The following is a 21,810-nucleotide window of genomic DNA, read 5'->3' on the forward strand; positions in this document are numbered from 1 at the left end:
CTTCAAAAGAGGACATTACCAGAACGGCTTTCACAAATACTTAGAAAGGAGTAGAAATTTTACTATTTCTATGAGAAGGCAAATGTACACATCAAACCCGCTCCTTAAATAGAGTTTTTGGAAAGTAACTAAACTCAGAATCTCCTTACCTTTTACCTTTACCTTAATGTCTTGGAACACCTTAAGAATGAAAACCGCCAATCTTATATGGTAATAACAACAACTGCTAAAGCAGACTGAACTAGATTCCATTCCTTTCTGTTATTGTCAGCAGAACTGTTTACCCGATCCAGGAGTTTAGTAATAGCACTGCACAGGTGTCTGCATTCATAACTGAAAGACCACAAAATGCCACTGAAGGAATTAGTTTGCCTGCAGAACATTTATGGGGAAAGAATGAGAGAACAAGAGTTTAGTCTAGACTAGAAAGCTTGTGTGGCTTGCCTTTCCCTCCCCACCCCTTAAAAAATGCACTCTTAAACTTACCCTGCATGCCAGTTTGTGAATAAGCTGTCTTTAATTGTGCAGGGGAAATGATCTTTTCCCATTCTTACTTTATACAGTATCTGGAAAAGGTTGCTTCACTGTGAATTGGAGACCTAGACTAGTTCGTGATCAGTTATTGGAGTACCGTATGTCTTGTCCTTCTGGTTAAAGGGAAATACAGTGGTACCTCAGTTTTCAAACATAATCCATTCTGGAAGACCATTCAACTTCTGAAAAGCGTTCGAAAACCAAAGCAGTTACTTCCGAGTTTTTGGTATTCGAAAACTTTCGACTTTTGAGACATTCGAAAACCGACATACCACTGTAGTTAAAAGTTGATTTCAATGAAAAGGGGGTGAGGTGCAGAGAGAGAGAGAGAGAGAGAGAGATCATGGGCATGGCAAGATGGTTAGTATTTCATATTCAGTAAGCTTTTCATTAAAAAAAACTCAGGCGGGAGCAACTCTGCTAAGTCCCACTCAGAGTAGAGTCATTGAAATAAATGAACGTAAGTTAGTTGTGATTATTAACTTCAGTGGGTCTACTCTGAGTAGGTCTAACATCAAATACTGCCCTATATAATCTCCTTGCTGTGGACTATTTTAGTATTTCTGAGGAAAAGGCTGAGGTGTGGGTGTGTGTTGCATCCTCCTTTTTTATTCTGGAAAGATTATTTATTAATATTTATGATGTTTAAAGTGCCATACATTTTCTAGGCACTGTGGGCCTCCAGTTTTATGACACCAGGATGAATGTTTCCTATGGCAGTCTTCAGAAAACTAATTGTCTGATTTGGAATTGAGAAGCCATTTCGCTCTGGTCATTGTGGTTTAGCTCACAAAGAGTTTTTGCTTTCTGCATGTGTTTTATGCCACATATTTTCTGTCTTAGAGATACTTTTTCTGTAGTGTATCTTGGCCCCATCTGTTTTCTGTTTCTGGCAAATAAATTCTGGGAGATGTTGCCTAGTTTGTTAGAGACATTTGCATATACAGTGGTGCCCTGCAAGACGAATGCCTCGCAAGACGGAAAACTCGCTAGACGAAAGAGTTTTCCGTTTTGGAGGTGCTTCGCAAAACGAATCTCCTATGGGCTTGCTTCGCAAGACAAAAATGTCTTGCGAGTTCCTGCGGGTTTTTTTCCCTCCCCCCCCTTTTTCTAAGCCGCTTATCCGCTAAGCCGCTAAAAGCCGCTAATCCGCTAAGCCGTCAATGGGCTTGCTTCGCAAGACGAAAAAACCGCTAGACGAAGAGACTCGCAGAACGGATTCTTTTCGTCTTGCGAGGCACCACTGTAGAGGACTTAGGCTCCATACCAGAGTTTGGTCCAGATAGCCTTTTGAAGCTCAGAGCTTCACTGGAAATTGTTTCAAGAAACATACAAATGCTTCAGGGATCTATGATAATGGATTGTGTAATGGATTCAGGGATCCATGGAATGGGAAGCTAAACTGTTATGGTGGCAGTTGCCCTTTGGGAACACAAATGAGTTTTGGGATTGTCTAGGACAAAATGGGCATGGGCACAATATTGGTATTCTTAATTGTAGGGTCCAGTTACATTTTAATTTGGCTTGAGCTCTGGTTAGTCATAGATCACGAGCTCAGTCTTCTATGAGCAATGAAGTATATAGTCCTTGCAAACAATAGGCTGCAACTTTCTAAGGATAAACAAATTAGTCATTAGTAAGACTCTGTAGCTGGCAATTAAACATGGAGAATATACAGTAACTAGCATAATAAGCTTATTAGTGAAAGGTTTCGTTAAAGTAGAGCTATTAAGTTCTTTTTTAAATATTGTGTGTATCCTTGGGGTGCATGAATTTAGGTACAATAAGTGGATAGGCAAATGGTTTGAAATGCCAGCATTTAGTTAAGAAAATAACAAACAACTACTATTAGACAGTACGGTGACAGCCACTGTGTTAGTCACACTCAGAGGCCATTTAAATAAATGGACAAGTTTACTCTTGAGTATGACTCACATTGGCTGGCACCCTGTTTGCCCTGTATTTAATATACAAGAACTGTGTTTTTGAAAAATCATTTAGCATTATGAGAATATCGCTGAGCATTGTAGCCTTATACTTAGGTGTATTCTTTATAAGTAGTTACCAGACTAGGATTTCACTGTCAGTGGGAATATATTGAATATCTTCTCTGGGTCCATTGTTTCTGTTGCACATTTGTTAGTTGTCTTTGGCGTACTAAAGAAACAAAAAACAAACCCAGTGTTCAGTTGTTGCCATCTTGAATTCAGGGGCGTCTATGTGACATACATAAATTAAACAGTTTTTCAACAATGCCACGCTTCCTCCACCCCAGTAGCCAAAGGTATTAGTGCCATGAGAGTCCTGGAACTTCTGTGCTTCAGGCCTCCAAGCCCCATAAAGAGCTACATTTCCTTGGGGCAAAGCTCTACACTAGTTCTCCTCAAAGGAGGGGATTTGGGTTTATGAGGAGAGATGGGAGTGTGATAGTCTGCCAAGGACTCCTTTTTGCCACACCTTGGTTTGGGGGAACTGTTGGTCTGAAAAGAAGTGTGCAGCCCACATCGGATGGGATTTCAAATGCCGGTTCACATGTCACAGTTGAGAGGTCTTCCACTTTTTACCACATCCACCTTTTTGTGACTTCTTATTGCTAGATTGGCAGTTTTAAATTTGTTTTTTTTTAATGTAATTGCTTTTTATGATTTATTTTGTAAGCTGCTTTGAATTTTTTTCTTAGGAAAAGTGGGGTACACACTTCAAAAATAAATGGTTTGGCAGCTGGCCAATGAAGAACATCAGAACTGAGCCAATATATGTCTGGAATTTGATGTTAAAGTGGAAGAAGTTATATTTTAATCTACCAGTAAAGATAGTTAGCCATACTTTATGGTTTCCTTCAGTCCTCTGCATTCCACTCTTGGTGACAGCTGTTCAGTAGTCCAAAATTCATTTGTAAAAGAATGTGAGCTGAGCCTGGCTATTGGGCTATTAACTTTTGCTCAAAGGTCGATTTGGAGCCAGGAAAGAGAAACTTGGAAGTAGTGCAGGGAGTATTAATGAAGCAGGAAAGGTTCACGGAAGTTTACAGCAAATGAATGCAGGCATTAAACAAAGATATTCATAACCTCCAAAGGTTCTATTCAAACCTTTAATTGTTTCATAACAGAATGAATGTGGCCCTTTTATTGAATAATACTTAAAAGTGGAAGAGAGATTTTTGTTTGAAATTGAGAGGTAGCTTGCAGATTACAAGCCCCGTAAACAAGACGCATCTGCCAGTTTATAAGGGCTGCTTCACACTTCATGCAACAGTCATGACTTGTCGCAGCTACAATGGTGTTCTCTCAGTGTTTCCTCCAGTAAACACATGAAGGCTACATGAACATCCCTAAAAGGTAAAGGATGCACACCAGGGAGCATCAGTTGACTATATCTCCAAGAAACGTGGAATTTTGTTTGAGCCCTCACCCCCCCCCCAAAAGTGTTTGTTACATAAAGTGTTGAACAGCATTTAATTCTTCTGAATTCAGTGTAGCAAGTGTGGGTGTGTATACACACATGTAACATATGCACACAAGTACAGTCGTACCTTGGAAGCCGAACGCCTTGGCACTCAGAACGTTTTGGCTGCCGAATGCCGTAAACCCAGAAGTTAGTTCCAGTTTGCAAACGTTCTTTTGGAACCTGAACGTCCAGTGCGGCTTCCTGCAGCCAATCGGAAGCCGCGCCTTGGTTTCTGAACGTTTTGGAAGTCAAACGGACTTCCGGAACGGATTCCATTCGGCTTCCAAGGTACGACTGTAATGTATCTCCTCACAATCTCCACTTAGGAGTCCTTCCTGTAGCTTTTTGTTTCTGCGCATGTTCTTCAAAAAGGATCATTTCTTGTGATTCCAAATGACTGGACAACATTCACAAAGGGATTGTGAATCAGGTAGGGCTTACAGCTAATTGCAGTCATTTTTCTGTTGAGATGACCAGAGAAGCACCTGCATGCTTTTAGTACAAGAGAATTTACTGCAGCCTCCGGAGAGGTGCCTACCACAAGGTTTGCAAGTGACACTGTGGGATTGGTTTCATTTGCTGCAGCCTGATGGCATAGACAAAGTGTTTTCATCTATGCGCCTAACCATGTGCTCCCTCAACCATTGCCCCTCTTGGCTTAATGTGGTGGCCCCTGCCATCTTTGTACAGTCTTTTTGGCACCTACTGAAGACCTTTCAACATGCTTTTAAAATGGAGGTTGTCATCCCAGTTGTTACATGCATTAGATTATATATGTAAACAATGTGTGTGTGTCATTTGTGATGCTTCATGGGAAGCAATTCATAAATAAACGTAGCTTTATGTGGAACAGTACTGCAGTTTTTTGTTTAACTGCACCTGCCAAGATTCCTCATCTGCATGAGTTCGGGAACCCTGTCTTCCTTTGCAGCTGGATACTCTCTTTTCTGAACTTCCCTTTCTTTAGGTGTTTCATTTAGTGCACAGATGGGGAGGAAGGATGGATTGTGAATTATAAGACAGAAGGGGAAAGTGGGAGTTCATAGACTTATTCTTGACTTCAGAGGTTTCCTGTGGAATAAAATGAGTCACTAAATCTCTTCTTTAACTGGGTGGTTCCTGTCTGCTTGCCAGAAACTTGGTCAAGGGTTAATTCAGGGATACTCACTGGGCGCTGTGACATCTTTTGACTGGTGGGGCCACCTCCTTCCTGGCTGAGGGTTGGTGTTAAGACCCCTGCTTTGAAAGAATCAGCACCAGGTTCATACAAGTCTGACACTGAATCCACAGATCGTTGGCTTCTTCTGAGCTTTTTGCTTTCAGACAGAATCAAGTGATCTTTAAATGAGTGAGAGCTTTAAGTTTTTACAGTGGTGGTGAGGTGAATAGACACTGAAAGATGGTGTTTAAATGCTGAACACTAAATTGCTTTGTTCTCTTCTTGCAGTCTGAAATATTGGTCTGTAAGAAGGAGGAGTAAGTATTAATAGCATGAACAGTAAGATTTTGAAGAGTACATGATCCTATTTTTTGGAGAAAGAATCACTTCTGCTCTGTCAGTCTGTGGTTTCGTCACTTCAGTATTGCCTCAGTGAGTAAGCCTAGAATGACCAAATCATGCTGAGTAATGCAAGACCAGAAATGGAGCGTGTGAATTGCCTTATATGGAAAGGCTTATGCTGCAATCATAAAGCAATGTCATCCAGAGGTTTTGATTTTATTTATTTTTCGTTGGGGCTTGGCTGATAATCTTTCCATAAAGTTTAAACACAGGGGTCATAATCCAGCCAGAGTTAAGCACTTTCAGATCTGCTGAGTTCAACGAAGGTGGCATATACTGAACCTAAAAATATTCAACTCAGGCTAGATCAGGAATATGGACCAAGGTTCACTCTGAGTGTGCAGAGAGCAGCGCACCTTTGAAAAAACCCAGAGAAGACAGATACGTTTTTGAGCATAGTGTGCTGTTGGAGTTTTTCTGTTTTTGTGAAATCTGCCACAGGATTGTTTCTCAGAGTTATAGAATATTGTTGCTATTCGCATTTTGAGACACTGTTAATTCTCAATGGAAAAGTTAGTGAGGATGCATTGGATAGTGAGTGTCACAGCTGCTTTACCTTCCTGTAGCACCATCCTGCTCTCTGAAATAACTATGGCTGGGAAAGAGAATCCAGCACCAAATCTGAACTGGGAGCAGAACCCCATTCTCATGCCTTGTGCCATTGAGCCACTTACAGCAGAGATACTGGATCTCGTTTTTCCATTGTTACCAAGTTATCACTGCAAGTTGGCTTCAAATCAGACCAGAGTGAAAGCTTGCAATTAAAGGTAACTAACTGTAGTCTTCTATATTTGGCTTTTGTTAGAACCCAGTTTCTAGTTACTTGATTTTAGAAAAGTTGTATGAGCTAAATGTTGTAATTGTAGTGAACAGCAAAGCTGCCAACAAAGCAACACAGGCACAATTCTCCTGCATGCTTTGTCATTGTGAGTTAATTGCATTTCACTCAGCAGGTAGCTTGTACATTCATGGTCTAAGAGAGTCAGTAAAATAAGCTAGGCTGACCTTTAATCACCTCATTTGGAGCTTACCTTTTAAATTTTGAAATTTATACCTACGGTGAGTGTTTTAAATATTTGCACTGTGGCTTTGGGCAAATTTCATATAGTTTGTAAACAAAAGCAGAACAGTATTCTAAAATTAGTGCGTATGATTCTTTTAAAGAGAAAAATACACCAAATACACATCCCTGTGTATGTGTCTTGCTGAACACAGTGCAGTTTAGTATGTAATGTTTATTAGCTGTTCTGACAGGTAAATAAAGAAAAATATGGAATGGAAACTTGAATTCTTCATGTATAGATCCAATCAAGTAACCTGCCAGACAGGAAATAAACAAAGCGACAGGAGAAAACAACATGCAAATGTTCTGTTTTAGACCGCCTTATCTGAGGGGTGGTCTTAGGTTACACCCTTCTGTGATGAATGCATAATGTTTCTGGGGGTGGTCTTGATCTAGAGGATGGGAATTTCAAAAGTCTTTATAAGCCCTTGCACAGCATTTTTGGGGGTCCTCCTCCTTTCCTGCGAGTGAGGGGAGCACCATGTTGCAACAGATCAATAAAGATCAAGCTTACTAGCTGCTTTGCTTCTCAATATTCTCTGGTTGGCCTCTGTTATTTTCTCCTACCACTAGGGAACCTATGTAAGGACTCTATATGGGCTCTTGGATACCCCATAAGGGAAAAGGGCATATTTTTATTTACAACAGATATTACAACATATTTTTATTTACAACAGTCATACCTCGAGTTGAATGCGCTTCGGGTTGAGCACGTTTAAGTTGTGCTCCGCGGCAACCCGGAAGTAACAGAGCGCGTTACTTCTGCCTTTCGCCGCTTGCGCATGCGCAGACGCTCAAAATGACCGCATGCGCGGAAGCAGCAACCCGCAGACACGCCGTCATGTCTTACGTTCCGTTTGGGATGCGAATGGGGCTCCGGAACGGATCCCTTTCGCATCCCGAGGTACCACAGTATATGAAAAGAAAAAGAAAAAGCTTTAATGTGTGAGTGAGTTTGAAATGATCTGGAATTGCTTTGAATTTCTGGGAAGAGCAAGTAATTTGGTGGTGTTTTAGTGTTTAGAGTTTCACAATCCAGGCTTCCAGCTCTTGTTTTTTTGCTCTTTGATTATTATTTTTAAGAGAAGAGGAGGAACAATTATAATGAGCAATAGTTTATGACTATGCATAGTTTAGTTTATGACTATGCATATGACTATTCAGCTTTTATGCTATAAAATCGTAATATCCGCCTCTAGTCTGTCATTTCCACAAAGCTTGTCTGGTCAGTTTCCCTCCAGTTGGACTGTATAGTGAAATTAGCAAAACACTTCCAGTGGGCACAGTGAAGTTAACTAATGTTGGGTACAAAAACATATCATTAAACCAGTGCTTTTTTCTGGGGGTATGCTGGGGTACGCATACCCCTAAACATTTTGTTAATCTCTGTACTTTTGTCCATCTACTGTATTTATTTTTCCTGATTTCAACTATAAAATGATGATTTTCTTGAGTCAAAATGAGAGTACCCCTAAACGTTGGTTTTTTTAGGGGGGAAAGCACTGCGTTAAACTATAATTAAAATATCTGCTACTGGATGTTTAAAATACATTATTTGGCAGTTATAGCTTTCTGGGCAAGTTGACTGACTAGAATTTATTACTGTATTTCATAATTTCAATTGGTGGGTAGGTAGCAGATAGTATGGGTTGTTAGATTGAATTCCTGTTCTTGAGTTCTGACTAATGTAATTACATTGCAATTGGCTCAAAGCCAAATATTTATCTGAAAGTACACTTGCATTTCTTCCTGCTGAAAACTGATCTAATTTCCACAGTAATTGAGTCATATCTTTTGCTCTCATGCTTCTTTCCCCTTCCTTTGAAAGGTGAAGTCATATGTACTTTGAGTATCTACTCTATAAAATCTCCTAGGAAGTATATAATTTATAAATAGTAGTAGAAGAAGGCTGTAGCTGAAGAGTTGGTTGGATTAATCCTCCACTTGCTCCTTTTGTTTTCTTGGGGTCCATGAGTCATACCGCTTGCAATGGCAATAGAAGCCACAGGTACAGAATTCTGTGATTAGAATATAAACTCTATACCTAGCAACTTGTGCCCTATGGCCCACATAGCCAAGCCTGCTTCCTTCCTTCCTGCCAGTAGGGCTACAGCTAGTCTTACTTTCTCCTTGACTCTTCTCCCGCCCCACCCTTCAGCTCCCATTTCCCACACCATAGAATTATACAGTTGGAAGAGACCCCAAGGATCATCTAATCCAGTCCCCTGCAATGCAGGAATACAGTGGTACCTTGGGCTACATACGCTTCAGGTTACATATGCTTCAGGTTACAGACTCCGGTAACCCAGAAATAGTACCTCGGGTTAAGAACTTTGCTTCAGGATGAGAACAGAAATCGTGCTCCGGCGGCAGCAGGAGGCCCCATTAGCTAAAGTGGTGCTTCAGGTTAAGAACAGTTTCAGGTTAAGAACGGACCTCCAGAACGAATTAAGTTCTTAACCTGAGGTACCACTGTATTCAGGTTGCCTAGGTAGGGTAAAAAGGTAAAGGACCCCTGGACGGTTAAGTGCAGTCAAAGGCGACTCTGGGGTTGTGGTACTCATCTCACTTTCAGGCCGAGGGAACCGGCGTTTGTCCGCAGACAGCTTTCCGGGGCATGTGGCCAGCATGACTAAACTGCTTCTGGAGTGACAGTGTAGCCTTTTTAGCCAAAACCAGAGCGCACCAAAACACAGTTTACCTTCCCACCGCAGCGGTACCTATTTATCTACTTGCACTGGCGTGCTTTTGAACTGCTAAGTTGGCAGGATCTGGGACAGAGTAGCAGGAGCTCACCCCATAATGGGGATTCAAACCGCCAACCTTCTGATCAGCAAGCCCAACAGGCTCAGTGGTTTAGACCACAGCGCCACCCGTGTCACCACCCGTGGCCTATATGGGGATGAACCCACGACCTTGGCGTTATCAGCACCAGGCTCTACAAACCCACGACCTTGGCGTTATCAGCACCAAGCTCTCCACAAAGCTAACTGGTGTCATTATTCTTCATATTTCTGCTTTTCAAGCTGCCACCTGCTTCTTAGCTTCTCTTCCCACCCCCAGTGGACCGTTCCAGGTGAGAAGTGTTGAAGGATTTCTTATTAGCCACCTTTTGCCTCCTGTTTCCTCAGCTGTTTATATTAAACCTCATTCTATTTTTTTTTTTTATAATATTTTTATTGAACAGTTTTTTATATAACAGAAACAAAACATACATGAACAAACATCAAACAATAGTAAAACATAAAACAAGTACCATTTCATAACCCAATTTCAAAACCTTACTTCCACGACCTCCTCTTACTTCCCGTTTCTGTATTCCAGATTCTTACAGTTATTCAGCGAAATCTTGCCTTATTTTGTTATAAATTTATACTAATCACCCTTATTCTCTTTGTCATGACCATTACTAATAGTAACCATTTATTTTAATCCAACATCATTCTAACTGTCATTAATTTTATAATGTTTCTTTAAATAGTCCTTGAACTTTTTCCATTCTTCTTCCGCCGCTTCTCTTCCCTGGTCTCGGATTCTGCTCGTCATCTCTGCCAAGCTCATATAGTCCATCACCTTCATCTGCCATTCTTCCAGTGTGGGTAGATCCTGTGTCTTCCAGTACTTTGCAATGAGTATTCTAGCTGCTGTTGTGGCATACATAAAAAAGGTTGTATCTTTCTTTAGCACCCCCTGGCCGACAATACCCAAGAGAAAGGCCTCTGGTTTCTTGGTGAAAGTATATTTAAATACCTTTTTCAGTTCATTATAGATCATTTCCCAGAATGCCTTAATCTTCGGGCACGTCCACCAGAGGTGAAAAAATGTACCTTCCTTTTCTTTACATTTCCAACATTTATTATCAGGCAAATGGTAGATTTTTGCAAGCTTGACTGGGGTTATGTACCACCTATAAATCATTTTCATTATATTTTCTCTTAAGGCGTTACACGCCGTAAACTTCAACCCGGTGGTCCATAACTTTTCCCAGTCAGCAAACATGATGTTATGACCAATGTCCTGAGCCCATTTAATCATAGTTGATTTAACCGTTTCATCTTGTGTGTTCCATTTCAGCAGCAGATTATACATTTTTGACAAATTCTTAGTACTGGATTCTAACAGTTCAGTCTCTAATTTTGATTTTTCCACCTGGAAGCCTATTTTTCTATCTAGTTTAAACACTTCATTTATTTGATGATAATGTAACCAATCTCTCACCTTCCCTTTTAATTTTTCAAAACTCTGCAATCTCAGTTTGTCCCCTTCCTTTTCCAAAATTTCCCAATATCTTGGCCATTTCGACTCCATATTTAGCTTTTTAACTGCCTTAGCTTCCATTGGTGATAGCCATCTTGGAGTCTTATTTTCCAGCAAGTCCTTATATCTAACCCAGACATTCAATAGTGCTTTTCTAACAATATGGTTTTTGAAACTTTTATGCGCTTTAACCTTGTCATACCACAAATATGCATGCCACCCAAAAATATTGTTAAATCCCTCCAAATCCAGAATGTCTGTGTTTTCAAGAAGCAGCCATAAACCTCATTCTATACCTAGCGGTTCAAGTTCCCCCTCTTGGCCAGTCACTTGCCTACAGTGTACCAAACTTCCTTCAACTTCCTTGGCTTCTCTGTCTCTTAGCTTCCTTGCATTCTGGAACTTCTTTCCTGTCCTCAGCCTGTTTGTGTTAAAGCAAGATTCCAACTAAAAAGACAACTGTCTGTTGCACAGAAGTGGATTTTAAACTTACTTAGTTTTCTAAGCAATTCGTGCCACCCCACCTCCTCAGCCAATCAGTGTCAAGAGTCTTCACCAGCCGTGTAGATTTTATTGAAGCAGCGACAGAACAAATGGGGGTGCGTTGTTAAGGATATTTTTGTGCACATAAAAATAAAACGACTTAACGGAAAATAAAATGGCTTCGGAAACTGAATTGGATCTTCAAAAACTGGCTTGAAAAAATATTCACAAATAAGTCAGAACTGTTTTGTTTAGGTTGTGGACCAGATTGTTGGCAGCTAGTGTTTAAAAATTCTTAGGAGATATATTTTGTAATAGTGATAATCCCGTAAAGTGTTTGTTACAAAAAAAAAAAACTATAATTAAACTATAATGGAAGTATCTGGCTTTGGATGTTTATAATGTTTAGTTTGGTGTGCTTTTTAACATTCTGGCCACATTGACTAGAGTTTAATATTTCGTAAATTGAAGAGGTGTAAAGAGGTAGGGGTTTGTATGGGTGTTAAGACTATTCTATCTTAAATTGTTTAATATGTACATATTTGAAAAGCTAGATACAATACAATGAAGCAGTGCCCTTTTAAGCCTTACTAGCTTTACAGTGCAATCCTATATAGATTCTTAGTCATCCTGTTTAAGTCCAGTGGAACTTGTTCTTACATGAATGTGCCTGGGATTGCACTCTTAAATTTTGTAAAATTCCTTAGAAGCAGGGCATTGGAGACGTCTGTTTAATTAAGATTCCAACTAGAGAGTATAGCATGCATTTCAGTTTCTTCCATTGAATTCATTGGAATGTTAAAGTGATGAGCTTGGGCTGCATTATGCCCTGTGGTTTTAGAGTACTGGAGAAGTCATGAATGGGCACACAAGCCAGATTTTCTGCCCTGTGAAAGCAATGTCTCCTTCTAAGTTGTTGTTGTTGTTTTTAATAGTTATAAGTCACTGTCTGGTAATGTTCATCCCCCTGACTCAACTGGCCAGAGAGTAGTATAGTTATACTAACTGTGTTACTGGTAGAACTATAAACATATCAGTTCAGGTGCTGCCCTTGGGACAGTGGCAAAAGAACTTTGGCAGTGGGCAGTCGAAATTCTGGTAAGGAGTCTTTTGAAGACCGTCCTGATTACGCACACTGGGGCAGCCGGCATTCAGACTTTTATTTACTTAGTTTCACAACAGGAAATGTGATCTTGTTACAGGGGTTGTTTTTTTTTTGTCTGTGAACTGCATGCACTCCTGATTCTGTGGTACTCAAGCGTTTTACATGCATAGCTAGCAGAACCTCTAAAGCGAGTCAGTAAGATTTTAACGTTTTATCCTTTCCACACACAAAAAATGTACATGGTATTATACATTCTTCAGTGACTACAGTTTTTGTTTTTGGAAAAACAAAACAAAACGGTTGCTCTGAGCAGCCTTATCATCCATATATCTGGAAATGAGCAATTTCTGATTAATTGTCCAAATACCAGTGGTAAAAGCAGTTCATTAGGTCAAATGGTAGAGCTGCAGTACTTGGCATAATTTGACACCACCCCTTCCTCCACTCCATCACTCGCACCACTGCAATAGCATTAGCTCTGTATGGGATCCCAATCAGCTCTGGGTCTCCTCTGCAGAACAGGACTACACTTTTGCAATAAATGTACTGTATAGCCGTTTTCTATGCTTCCAGTTTTGTAGTAAGTTTCAGTGGCAAGAGTACCCCTTAGATCCCAAATCTAACAATGATCTCATTCTCCAAATGCTGAGCTTTATGTAGCCAAAATGGCAGCAGCATATATTGGTAGGTTTGAGAGAACGTCTTGTTTTGTGTAATTACAAGCAAATACTTTTTTTAAAAAAAATTCCAACCGTCCGCCTGCCCCCGCCTCCCAGCCAAATGAGGAAAAGCTTGAAATGGTGACAGTCTGTTTGGAGAGGGGTAAACTGGGCAGAGAGAAGAATGGATTGGAATGCTCTGGAAGACCTCCCCCCCCCCCCCCACAGAATCTTGGGAAGTGTAGTTTGCTAAGAGTGCTGGGAACCATAGCTATTTGAGAGGTAAACTACAGTTCCCAGGGGAGAGGGGCTTTAAATATCTGGTATGTATACAGTCCTGGTTCCCCGTTTCAAGAGGGGTAGCCATGTTAGGCTGCTCTAGCAAAAAGAACAAATGAGTCTTGTGGCACCATAAAAAAACTAATCATAGAAAGCAAACAAAATAAATGTGATAGGCTTTATGGTGCCACAAGGCTTTTTGTTCTAGTTCCCCACATTTTTTATGGAATGAGTTTTTATCAGAAGACCTTTAACCTAACATGCCTATCCTTTGCTGTTCAGGATTATGGAGGCAGCCAGTGACTCAGTCGGAGCTGAAACTTCGGGTGTGGCGAGCTGCCATCACAACCTGTGGCATTGGTCTGGCATGCAAGCTACGCACTGCACAATTAGTGACCCTCGTGTATGTCACCATTAAGGTTGCGGTGTTTGTTTGCAGTAGTGAACGCTTCTCTCTGGCTTTCTAAAGTGAACCAAGTTCATCAGATGAGATTTCCTAACAAAAACAAAAAACAAATTGAAAGTGGCCCTCCTTTCCCTTATAAATAACAGCATGTCCTATGCTGCGTTCCCTCTCACCTCCAACCCACAGAGAGATTACTTTGCTAGGAAGGGGTAGGAACTGAATTTGCTGCCAGGAAGCTTGGACGATGACACATTCGTGCAGTCTGGCACAAGCCGTTGCTGAGATCTGATACTCTAATAGCCACCTACACTGCAGCTGATCCCGTTAATACATGTTCTTACTGCAGGACTTTGGATTACAGTCCTCCCTCCCTTCTGGACACTATTTCTCATGGATTATACTGGCTGTGTACTTGTGTACATGTTTTGTTATGGAGCCCCTGCTCTTTTTCTATAGGTGTCATATGCACAGAATTGGCATGTGTTCACAAGAAAAACTAGCTGTGCCAGTGTAGGTGGCTATTAGAGTGCCAGTGTCTCATAATGATCAAAAGGGGTAAATGCATCTAATAAGCAACGAAACAACAACTAAAAACAAGCAAGACAGAAAAAGGGGCTGGGTGATAATAAAGGTAATGGGACCCCTGACCGTTAGGTCTAGTCGCAGACGACTCTGGGGTTGCGGCACTCATCTCGCTTTATTGGTCGAGGGAGCCGGCGTACAGCTTCCGGGTCATGTGGCCAGCATGACTAAGCCGCTTCTGGCGAACCAGAGCAGCACACGGAAACGCCGTTTACCTTCCCGCCAGAGCGGTACCTATTTAACTACTTGCACTTTGGCGTGCTTTTGAACTGCTAGTTTGGTAGGAGCAGGGACCGAGCAACGGGAGCTCACCGCATCACGGGGATTCAAACCGCCAACCTTCTGATCGGCAAGCCCTAGGCTCTGTGGTTTAGACCACAACACCACCCGTTTACTGTCTAATTAAAAGTCAACATGGTTTTTAGAGGGCCAAAACCTTATTGCTGGATTAGCTGATCTTCTGCCGCTTGGACAAAACTTCAGTTTGTAAGCCCACATCCAATCCGTTACTAATCTTGGATGCTCATTAAGAATCTCCCCCTTGTCTGAGTTGGACATCTCAATAAGGCTATGGCTTTTGAAGGCAGCTCTGTAATTCAGTAGGTTTACAACATACAAAGTGTTAGTATTACTGGGGGAGGGGGAGCTGTAACAGAATGCACTATTGTGAATATAGTGATGGAAAAATATTTTCAAAGCTTTAAGTGATTTACACCTTACTGTAAACTGCAAAAGGGTGAAAGTACCAGCCTAATCTCAGACTGATAATGTCTTTGTGCTGCAGTTTGGTTTTAGGAGTTGGGATTTTTTGTCTTTTCTAGTCAGAGCCAGACTTGGTATTGTTATTGTTTTTCTGTGTTTTTTTCTGTTTGCTTACACAAGATGCAAGAATCTTGTTTTATTACTTCATAGAGTTTGGCTGTAACAGAGCATCTACGCACGTAACTATCAGTAAACATTTTAGTATTTGGCACCATTTCAGATATAACCTTGAAATCTGTTCTGGAATTGCATTTTAGCCACTCATATGCCATTGCAGAGGCTGTCATGTGCTACTGTAGTCAGGCTCTGGCTAAACACGATGATCAAAGTCTTGACGATTCATTGGAAGGCAGCCAGTCGTAGGATTGTTAAAACCCTGTGACTCAGTTGCTTCTTTGAACTCTTGTTCTCGGCTATGCAGTCAAGTCCAAAAGTGAGGAACAATACTGTTTGGATTGGCTAAAGAAAAGGGATTTGATTTTAAAAAAAAACACAAAAACACCATAGTATCTTTCTTCTGCTTTTGAATCACTTATATTCTCACATCACTGCAGATTTCCAACACAGACACCTTCTGTAGATGTATTTAGAGCTTAGAATTTAGAAGAAATTACAAGGTATTTTGAAAAATGCCTTTGAAATATTTGAGTTCTGAAAAGGTCCTTTGCAGCATGGGACCAGAAAATAACCTAGGGATAGTAATTAGTGGTGGAACCTCCAGGTGATGTTGGAAATACAACTCCCATGACCATTGGCCACCCTATCAGGGGTTGACAAAAATTAAGAGTCCAACATCTAGAGGGCCACACAGCTTTCCCATCCCTGGAATAAACACTGATGAGCATTACTTTGAATCAGTTTTAGCACCGTCATTTTCTGAAGGAACACGGATTTAAATGGGGGGAAATGGGTCTATTAGAACTTGAATATTGAAAAGGTAAGTAGAAACAAACTTGTGCATTGGAGCAAATGATAAGATAATAAAGAGCTCTTAGCGTGATTTGCCACATTCACCCCAAACCATAAAAAGGAAAGGAAGTAGTATTTCTGCTTTGGATTGTGAAGGGGAGGAAAAGGGGAGGAATTCACTGTATATAGAAATGTACTTTAATGCTACCATTTGTTTGGAGAGCTTGATTAATTGTGGTACCTGGATTGTGCCCGTGAGCAAGCAGAGATGCAGAAACTCACTCCACATAGCACATCCCCTGCTCCCTGATGAGAAGTGGGGAGGGGAGTGCTGGACTACAGCTTTGGAGACCTGGGTTCAAATCTCCACTCAGCCTTAACGCTCACTGGGTGACCTTGGGCCAGTCACAGTCTCTCAGCTTAACCTACCTCACAGTGTTGTTGTGAGAAAGAAAATGGAGAAGGGGAGAAGTGTGTATGCCACTTGGAGCTCCTTGGAGGAAAGGTCGTACCTTGGAAGTTGAACGGAATCCGTTCCAGAAGTCCTTTCGACTTCCAAAACCAAAGTGTGGCTTTTAACTGGCTGCAGGAAGTTCCTGCAGCCAATCAGAAGCCGCAGAAGCCACGCTGGACCTTCGGCTTCCAAAAATCGTTAAAAAACTGGAACATTCACTTCTGGTTTTCGATCATTCAGGAGCCAAAACGTATGAGTTCCAAGGCGTTCGGCAACCAAGGTACGACTGTAAACTATTTTTTTAAAGATGACATTGTTCCATTCCTCTTAGTTGATACTGGCACAAGCAGATGTGGGCAGATGAGATCATGGGGATCACAACCCTAATTTCACAGGGGAGCAACTGAAGAATAAAACACTTTGTACATTCATGTTGTAGAACTATTGCTATTGATGATAATGATGACATGTTGTCTCTTCTTATTTTTTAAGTTAGTGAAACAGGTAGATCTTAAACAGAAGTCAAATTCCCTTGGTAGTTTCCCTTTGTAACACATTTGAAAATGAAAATGTCTGTGTTTTTGAACTGGAATAGCTATTAAACTGAAAATTTATGTTTATAAACCCAACCTTCCCAATAGTTTTTGCTGCTTTATTACTGTACTGTGAAATCATTTTTTCTTTCCAGCTTAGTAGCAACCACAGATCAAAGACCATTTGAACAGATGGATTTTCTGAACAACCATCGCCAGTGTTAATCAGAAACCATTGTTGATTTGTAGAAAAATAACCAGTTGGCTTTTCTTTACAGTGCTTGAAAGAGCTCAGTGAAAATGTCTAGCAAAACATCCGGCACAACAAACAACATAGCTCAGGCCAGAAGAACTGTTCAGCAATTGAGAATAGAAGCTTCTATAGAAAGAATAAAGGTAAGAAGAACTTATTCATACTCAGTGACCATTGTTTAAAGCAATACCTTTAAGTTTATTTAAATCTGCTTTATAAAGCAAACAATCCTCCTTTCCCCCGCTTTTCCAGAGCACATTATTATTATTATTATTATTATTATTATTATTATTAACCACAATAATTGAATTTATATACCGCCCTACACCCGGGGGTCTCAGGGTAGTTCACAGAATAAAATCAAGATATAAAACCACAAAAACCTAATAAAAATCAAAACAACAACCCAATAGCCCCACCTCACCCACAAAAAACATATTTCTAAAAGGGTGTTGGATGTCAATAAGATCAACCAAAGGCCAAGTTAAAAAGGAACGTTTTTGCCTGGCACCTAAAGGTATATAATGAAGGTACTAGGTGAACTTCCCTGGGGAGAGCATTCCACTGCAGAGAAGGCCCGTTCTCGTCTTGCCACCCTCTGAACCTCTTGAGGAGGGGGCACACAAAAGAGGGCCTCAGAAGATGATCTCAGGGTCCAGGTAGGTTCATATGGAAAGAGGCGATCCTTGAGGTATTGCAGTCCTGAGCCATTTAAGGCTTTACAGGTCAAAACCAGCACTTTGAAGTGGGCCCGGAAACTTGATTAGCCAGTGCAGTAGGACCAGGATCATCGCATCACCATCTACTGTTAAGAACACGTTCCTTTAGTCTAGGTAGTCCCAGAGAGAAGCGATATCTTTCTCTTCATATATATTGGGATTGTGTTCACATGTACAGTATGTGTGCCATCAGTGTGAATTTAGTGGAGAATTGTACTTAAAAAAGAATGTCACTGTGTGAAAATTGATGTACATATTGAGAAGAAATGTACACCAATTAAGAACACGAGGAAGAGATTTTGCTTATCGCCCAGTCAGTGCACATAATTTCCAGCAATACAGTGGGGAATATGCAAAACATCTGACCATCGATTTATTCTTTCACATCTTTTTTTATTTGCTGTTTTCTGCTGCTTTTAATTATTTTACAAAGGCATGCACTATTATCCTAAATCCATGTAAGGCTCAATCAACATGAACTTTTTTCTGCCTCGGGAATTTTTTTCCACACAAAACGTAAAAATATCACTTCGAAATCTCGTAAGATTTTGCTCGTTGGCTGTTGTTGGCAACCTGCTCCATATTTACTGTGTCCCTTCTCACACATTCCTCAGGTGTCAAAGGCATCGGCAGATCTAATGTGCTACTGTGAGGAGCATGCCAGGAAGGATCCTTTACTAATGGGAATACCTGCTTCGGAAAACCCCTTCAAGGATAAAAAGACCTGCACTATCCTATAGGCTAAGCAGCAAAATGCCTTCAAGACCCTCCCCTGCAACCGAGCAGATCCTTAGAGAAGTAACCCGAAGGTTACCTGGTATCAACCGCATAAAACAGCAACTCATTTACATTTTGTGTTAAAATGAACTTTTAAGTTTTCTAAAAAGGTCTCTTTTCTTTATCGCATTCTAAATGGGGATGCAAGGTTTATAAAGTTACTTCTTGTCAATGGAATGGTTCTAAGAGCATAGTTGGGAATTGGATTCTGTTGGCTTTGGGGGTTATAAAGAGAGGGTTGGGTTGGGTTGGGTTTTACTTAAAAGTGCAATGAGTGTTCACAGTTCCAGGTGTGAGGTTGAACAATCAAGACCAAAGTTGCCTGAGCTTCATTTTCCGACTAGTGAGGCAGACCAGCATAGAGTCCTAATCAAGCTTACTTTTAACATTTTGATTTTATACCAGCGTATAGCCTTGTTTATGTAATTGGTGTCTGTATCTATGGTCCGTGCGTATGTTTGTTTAGATATATACACGCATTACCAAGTGCATTCTTTAAGTACGCCCTTCAAAGTTTATTGCTGCATTTATCAATAACTCCTGCAGTTCATGCCTTTTACCATCAAGTATGTCTTAAGCTTTTTCACAATGTCTTAAGGACTTGTAGACTTGTACTTAGTATAAATTCTTGTTCTCAAAATGATTTTGAAAGGTGACATTTATAGCCTTTGGTTCTTCTGCCTTCTCGCATTTCCTCTGAAATTTAGACTGTCACCCATGGATTCTGAAAATGGAGTCTAGATAAGTTTCTCCTTTTTCATTGTGCTTTAAGGGGGAATCTGCCGCCTAACTTTCCTACGCACTTCCCTGTTGTGTTAATTTTTCAGTAAGCATCCAGGCTATTTTCTTTCTCTCACTGCTAAATTCACGTCTATCAAATGCCAAATAATATCTACAGAGGAGTGGGAGACTCTGGGTGCAATCCGTGGTGCTATTGCTTCTGCACAAGGCCTATGAAAAACACTGGTGGTTGTGCTGAGGAAATGCTTGAAGGGTTGCAGCAATGCACAGTACTAAATCTCTGATGAATGTAAATGGTATTAAAATGTTTGTGTAGCCTTTGTGTATTGATGGAATACTGAATGGAATGAATCAATATCGACTTCTTCTAAGCCCAGGTATGTATCAGTATTCTGTGCGCTGCCAGTCCTTTCATGTTTTTAACTTTGTGGTCTGCCATAGCTGTATATTTGCAGAATGTGTTAAACATTTGGGGTTCAGGGTTGTTCCATGTGCAAGGAGACTTAAGATGCATGGCTAGATACAACCTTAGCAGTGCTCAAGTAGCACAGAAAGCAAAGCCACTCAACATTGTTTTTACAGCAAGGCCCAAAAGTTTCCATCTTTAGCCAAACTAAAGAAAAACCTCCCTAGTTGCAAAGAACTAGAATTCTCGCTTTAAACTAACAGGAGTAATAGCTGGTTCACGGCAGATGGGGGGGAAGGACCCCAAAAGACCTGACTTCACTGTGACTGGATCCTGAGAAGCTGGCTGCTGAGCCAGCAAAGCAAGGTGCCTATTCCACTCCATAATGCTCTGCAATATATTAACTTGAAATTGCAGGAGCAAGGTCTTGCAGATTTCTGTCTAAAGGCAGATTTGGCCTTTCTTTCTTTTAGTACTTCTCTATAAACTTTCACACTGATTTTGCTTGCCATATACTTCAGTCTGCCCCCTCAAAATGTTTGTTGATAATATTAATTAATTTGACTGCAAATAATCTGTATTTGTGCTACCCATTGCGGCCATTTCACTTGCTACCTGAAACGCAGTTAATGGCTACTTCATCAAGAACCAGGATAACAGGTCCTACGAAACAAATACTCCCGATTACACATTTTGAAATAGTGGCATTCCTTTCTCTGATATTTTATTTCAAAATATAGGGCAGCTTTTGATTTGTGAGATACCCAGACCTGTCTTTCTAAAGGCTGATTCACACATCCATATTATTACACGGGCAGTCTCGCATTTTCTGTAGGCTTGTTCGCATTGAATCAGTCATGCCAGTACAAGCATGGGTCTGGGTCATGACTTTACTACATACAAAGATCTTTAAAAAGTGTGTCAAATGAGGATGTGGTGTCTTGCCATCTTAATACCCATTCATAGAACTAGTTCACCACCTACAAATCAGTGGGGGAAGCCATAAGTTGTGGTTTTTACCAATTTTTAAAACATACTGATTTGTATGGCTGTGCTGAGACATGACAAGCACTGAAGCTGTGTCTCCACTACCATGTAATGTGAGTATTGTGTCTGTCTGGCACTTATTCCAAGTAAGCCTCTAGCAGCAACTCCATGTCTATTCAGACATAACTTCTGTGGACCTTGCTACAGATAAGTGCATATAGGGTTGTGCTCTAAATGTGGAGAAGTGCATGGGCACAATTGTTATGTAACTTCCCTAAGAGTGTTTGTGTCTTATACTGGACCAAAAGCTGGAAAAAAAAAATCCTGTCTCAGTGTCTTAAAATGATGCTAGCTCCCTAAAAAATGGAATTAGTCCTAGGAATGTTATTCTCCTTACTCCAGAAGCCAAGCTATTTCAGTTTTTAACTCATTAAGTTAATGGAGGATTGTTGTTGTTGTTGTTGTTAAAATAGAAAAAACAAAAATATAGTTTTTGATGCATTAATCAATTTGGCACTTTCATCTTAAAATGAAGATGCTATGTCATCATTTGCAATCATTTTTTATTGCTTGCATATTAAGTTTAAGTGTTTTAATTCCACAAAGTGTTTTTCCCCCCAGTACTGCATACACTACTACACTGTCACCAGCAACTGCTGCTGTGTATGCTTTACTGGACAATAAATTTGGACACATTCCATTGTTGCAGGCGAGAAATTTATGTTCCGTGCATTGCTCCCTGCCTTCCATTTACACTCCATCTTGCTTGAGATAAGCCATGTCCTTAAACCTTAAAATCAAAGAATCAAACGTGACACAGTGCGGATAGAACCCATTTAGAATATCTTCAAATTATTCAGTTCCCAAATATGTAAAGCTTAAATGCTGCATAA

At 40.5% G+C, this 21,810-nt stretch overlaps 1 protein-coding gene across 2 annotated transcripts in view; it reads left to right on the forward strand.

The window, feature by feature from the left end:
• The window catches only part of GNG12 (G protein subunit gamma 12), a 39,530-nt gene extending 18,155 nt beyond the window's left edge, over window positions 1-21,375 (forward strand). For both annotated transcript variants that reach the window (XM_053392106.1, XM_053392108.1), the window contains 2 exons: window positions 17,313-17,430; window positions 18,621-21,375. In XM_053392106.1, coding sequence (XP_053248081.1) covers window positions 17,335-17,430; window positions 18,621-18,746 — 222 coding nt within the window. In that variant the 5' untranslated portion in view covers window positions 17,313-17,334 and the 3' untranslated portion in view covers window positions 18,747-21,375. The remainder of the gene's footprint in view (window positions 1-17,312; window positions 17,431-18,620) is intronic.
• The last annotated feature ends 435 nt before the right edge of the window (window positions 21,376-21,810 follow it).

Source organism: Podarcis raffonei, chromosome 6 (assembly GCF_027172205.1).
Source record: "Podarcis raffonei isolate rPodRaf1 chromosome 6, rPodRaf1.pri, whole genome shotgun sequence".
Lineage (NCBI taxonomy): Eukaryota > Metazoa > Chordata > Lepidosauria > Squamata > Lacertidae > Podarcis > Podarcis raffonei.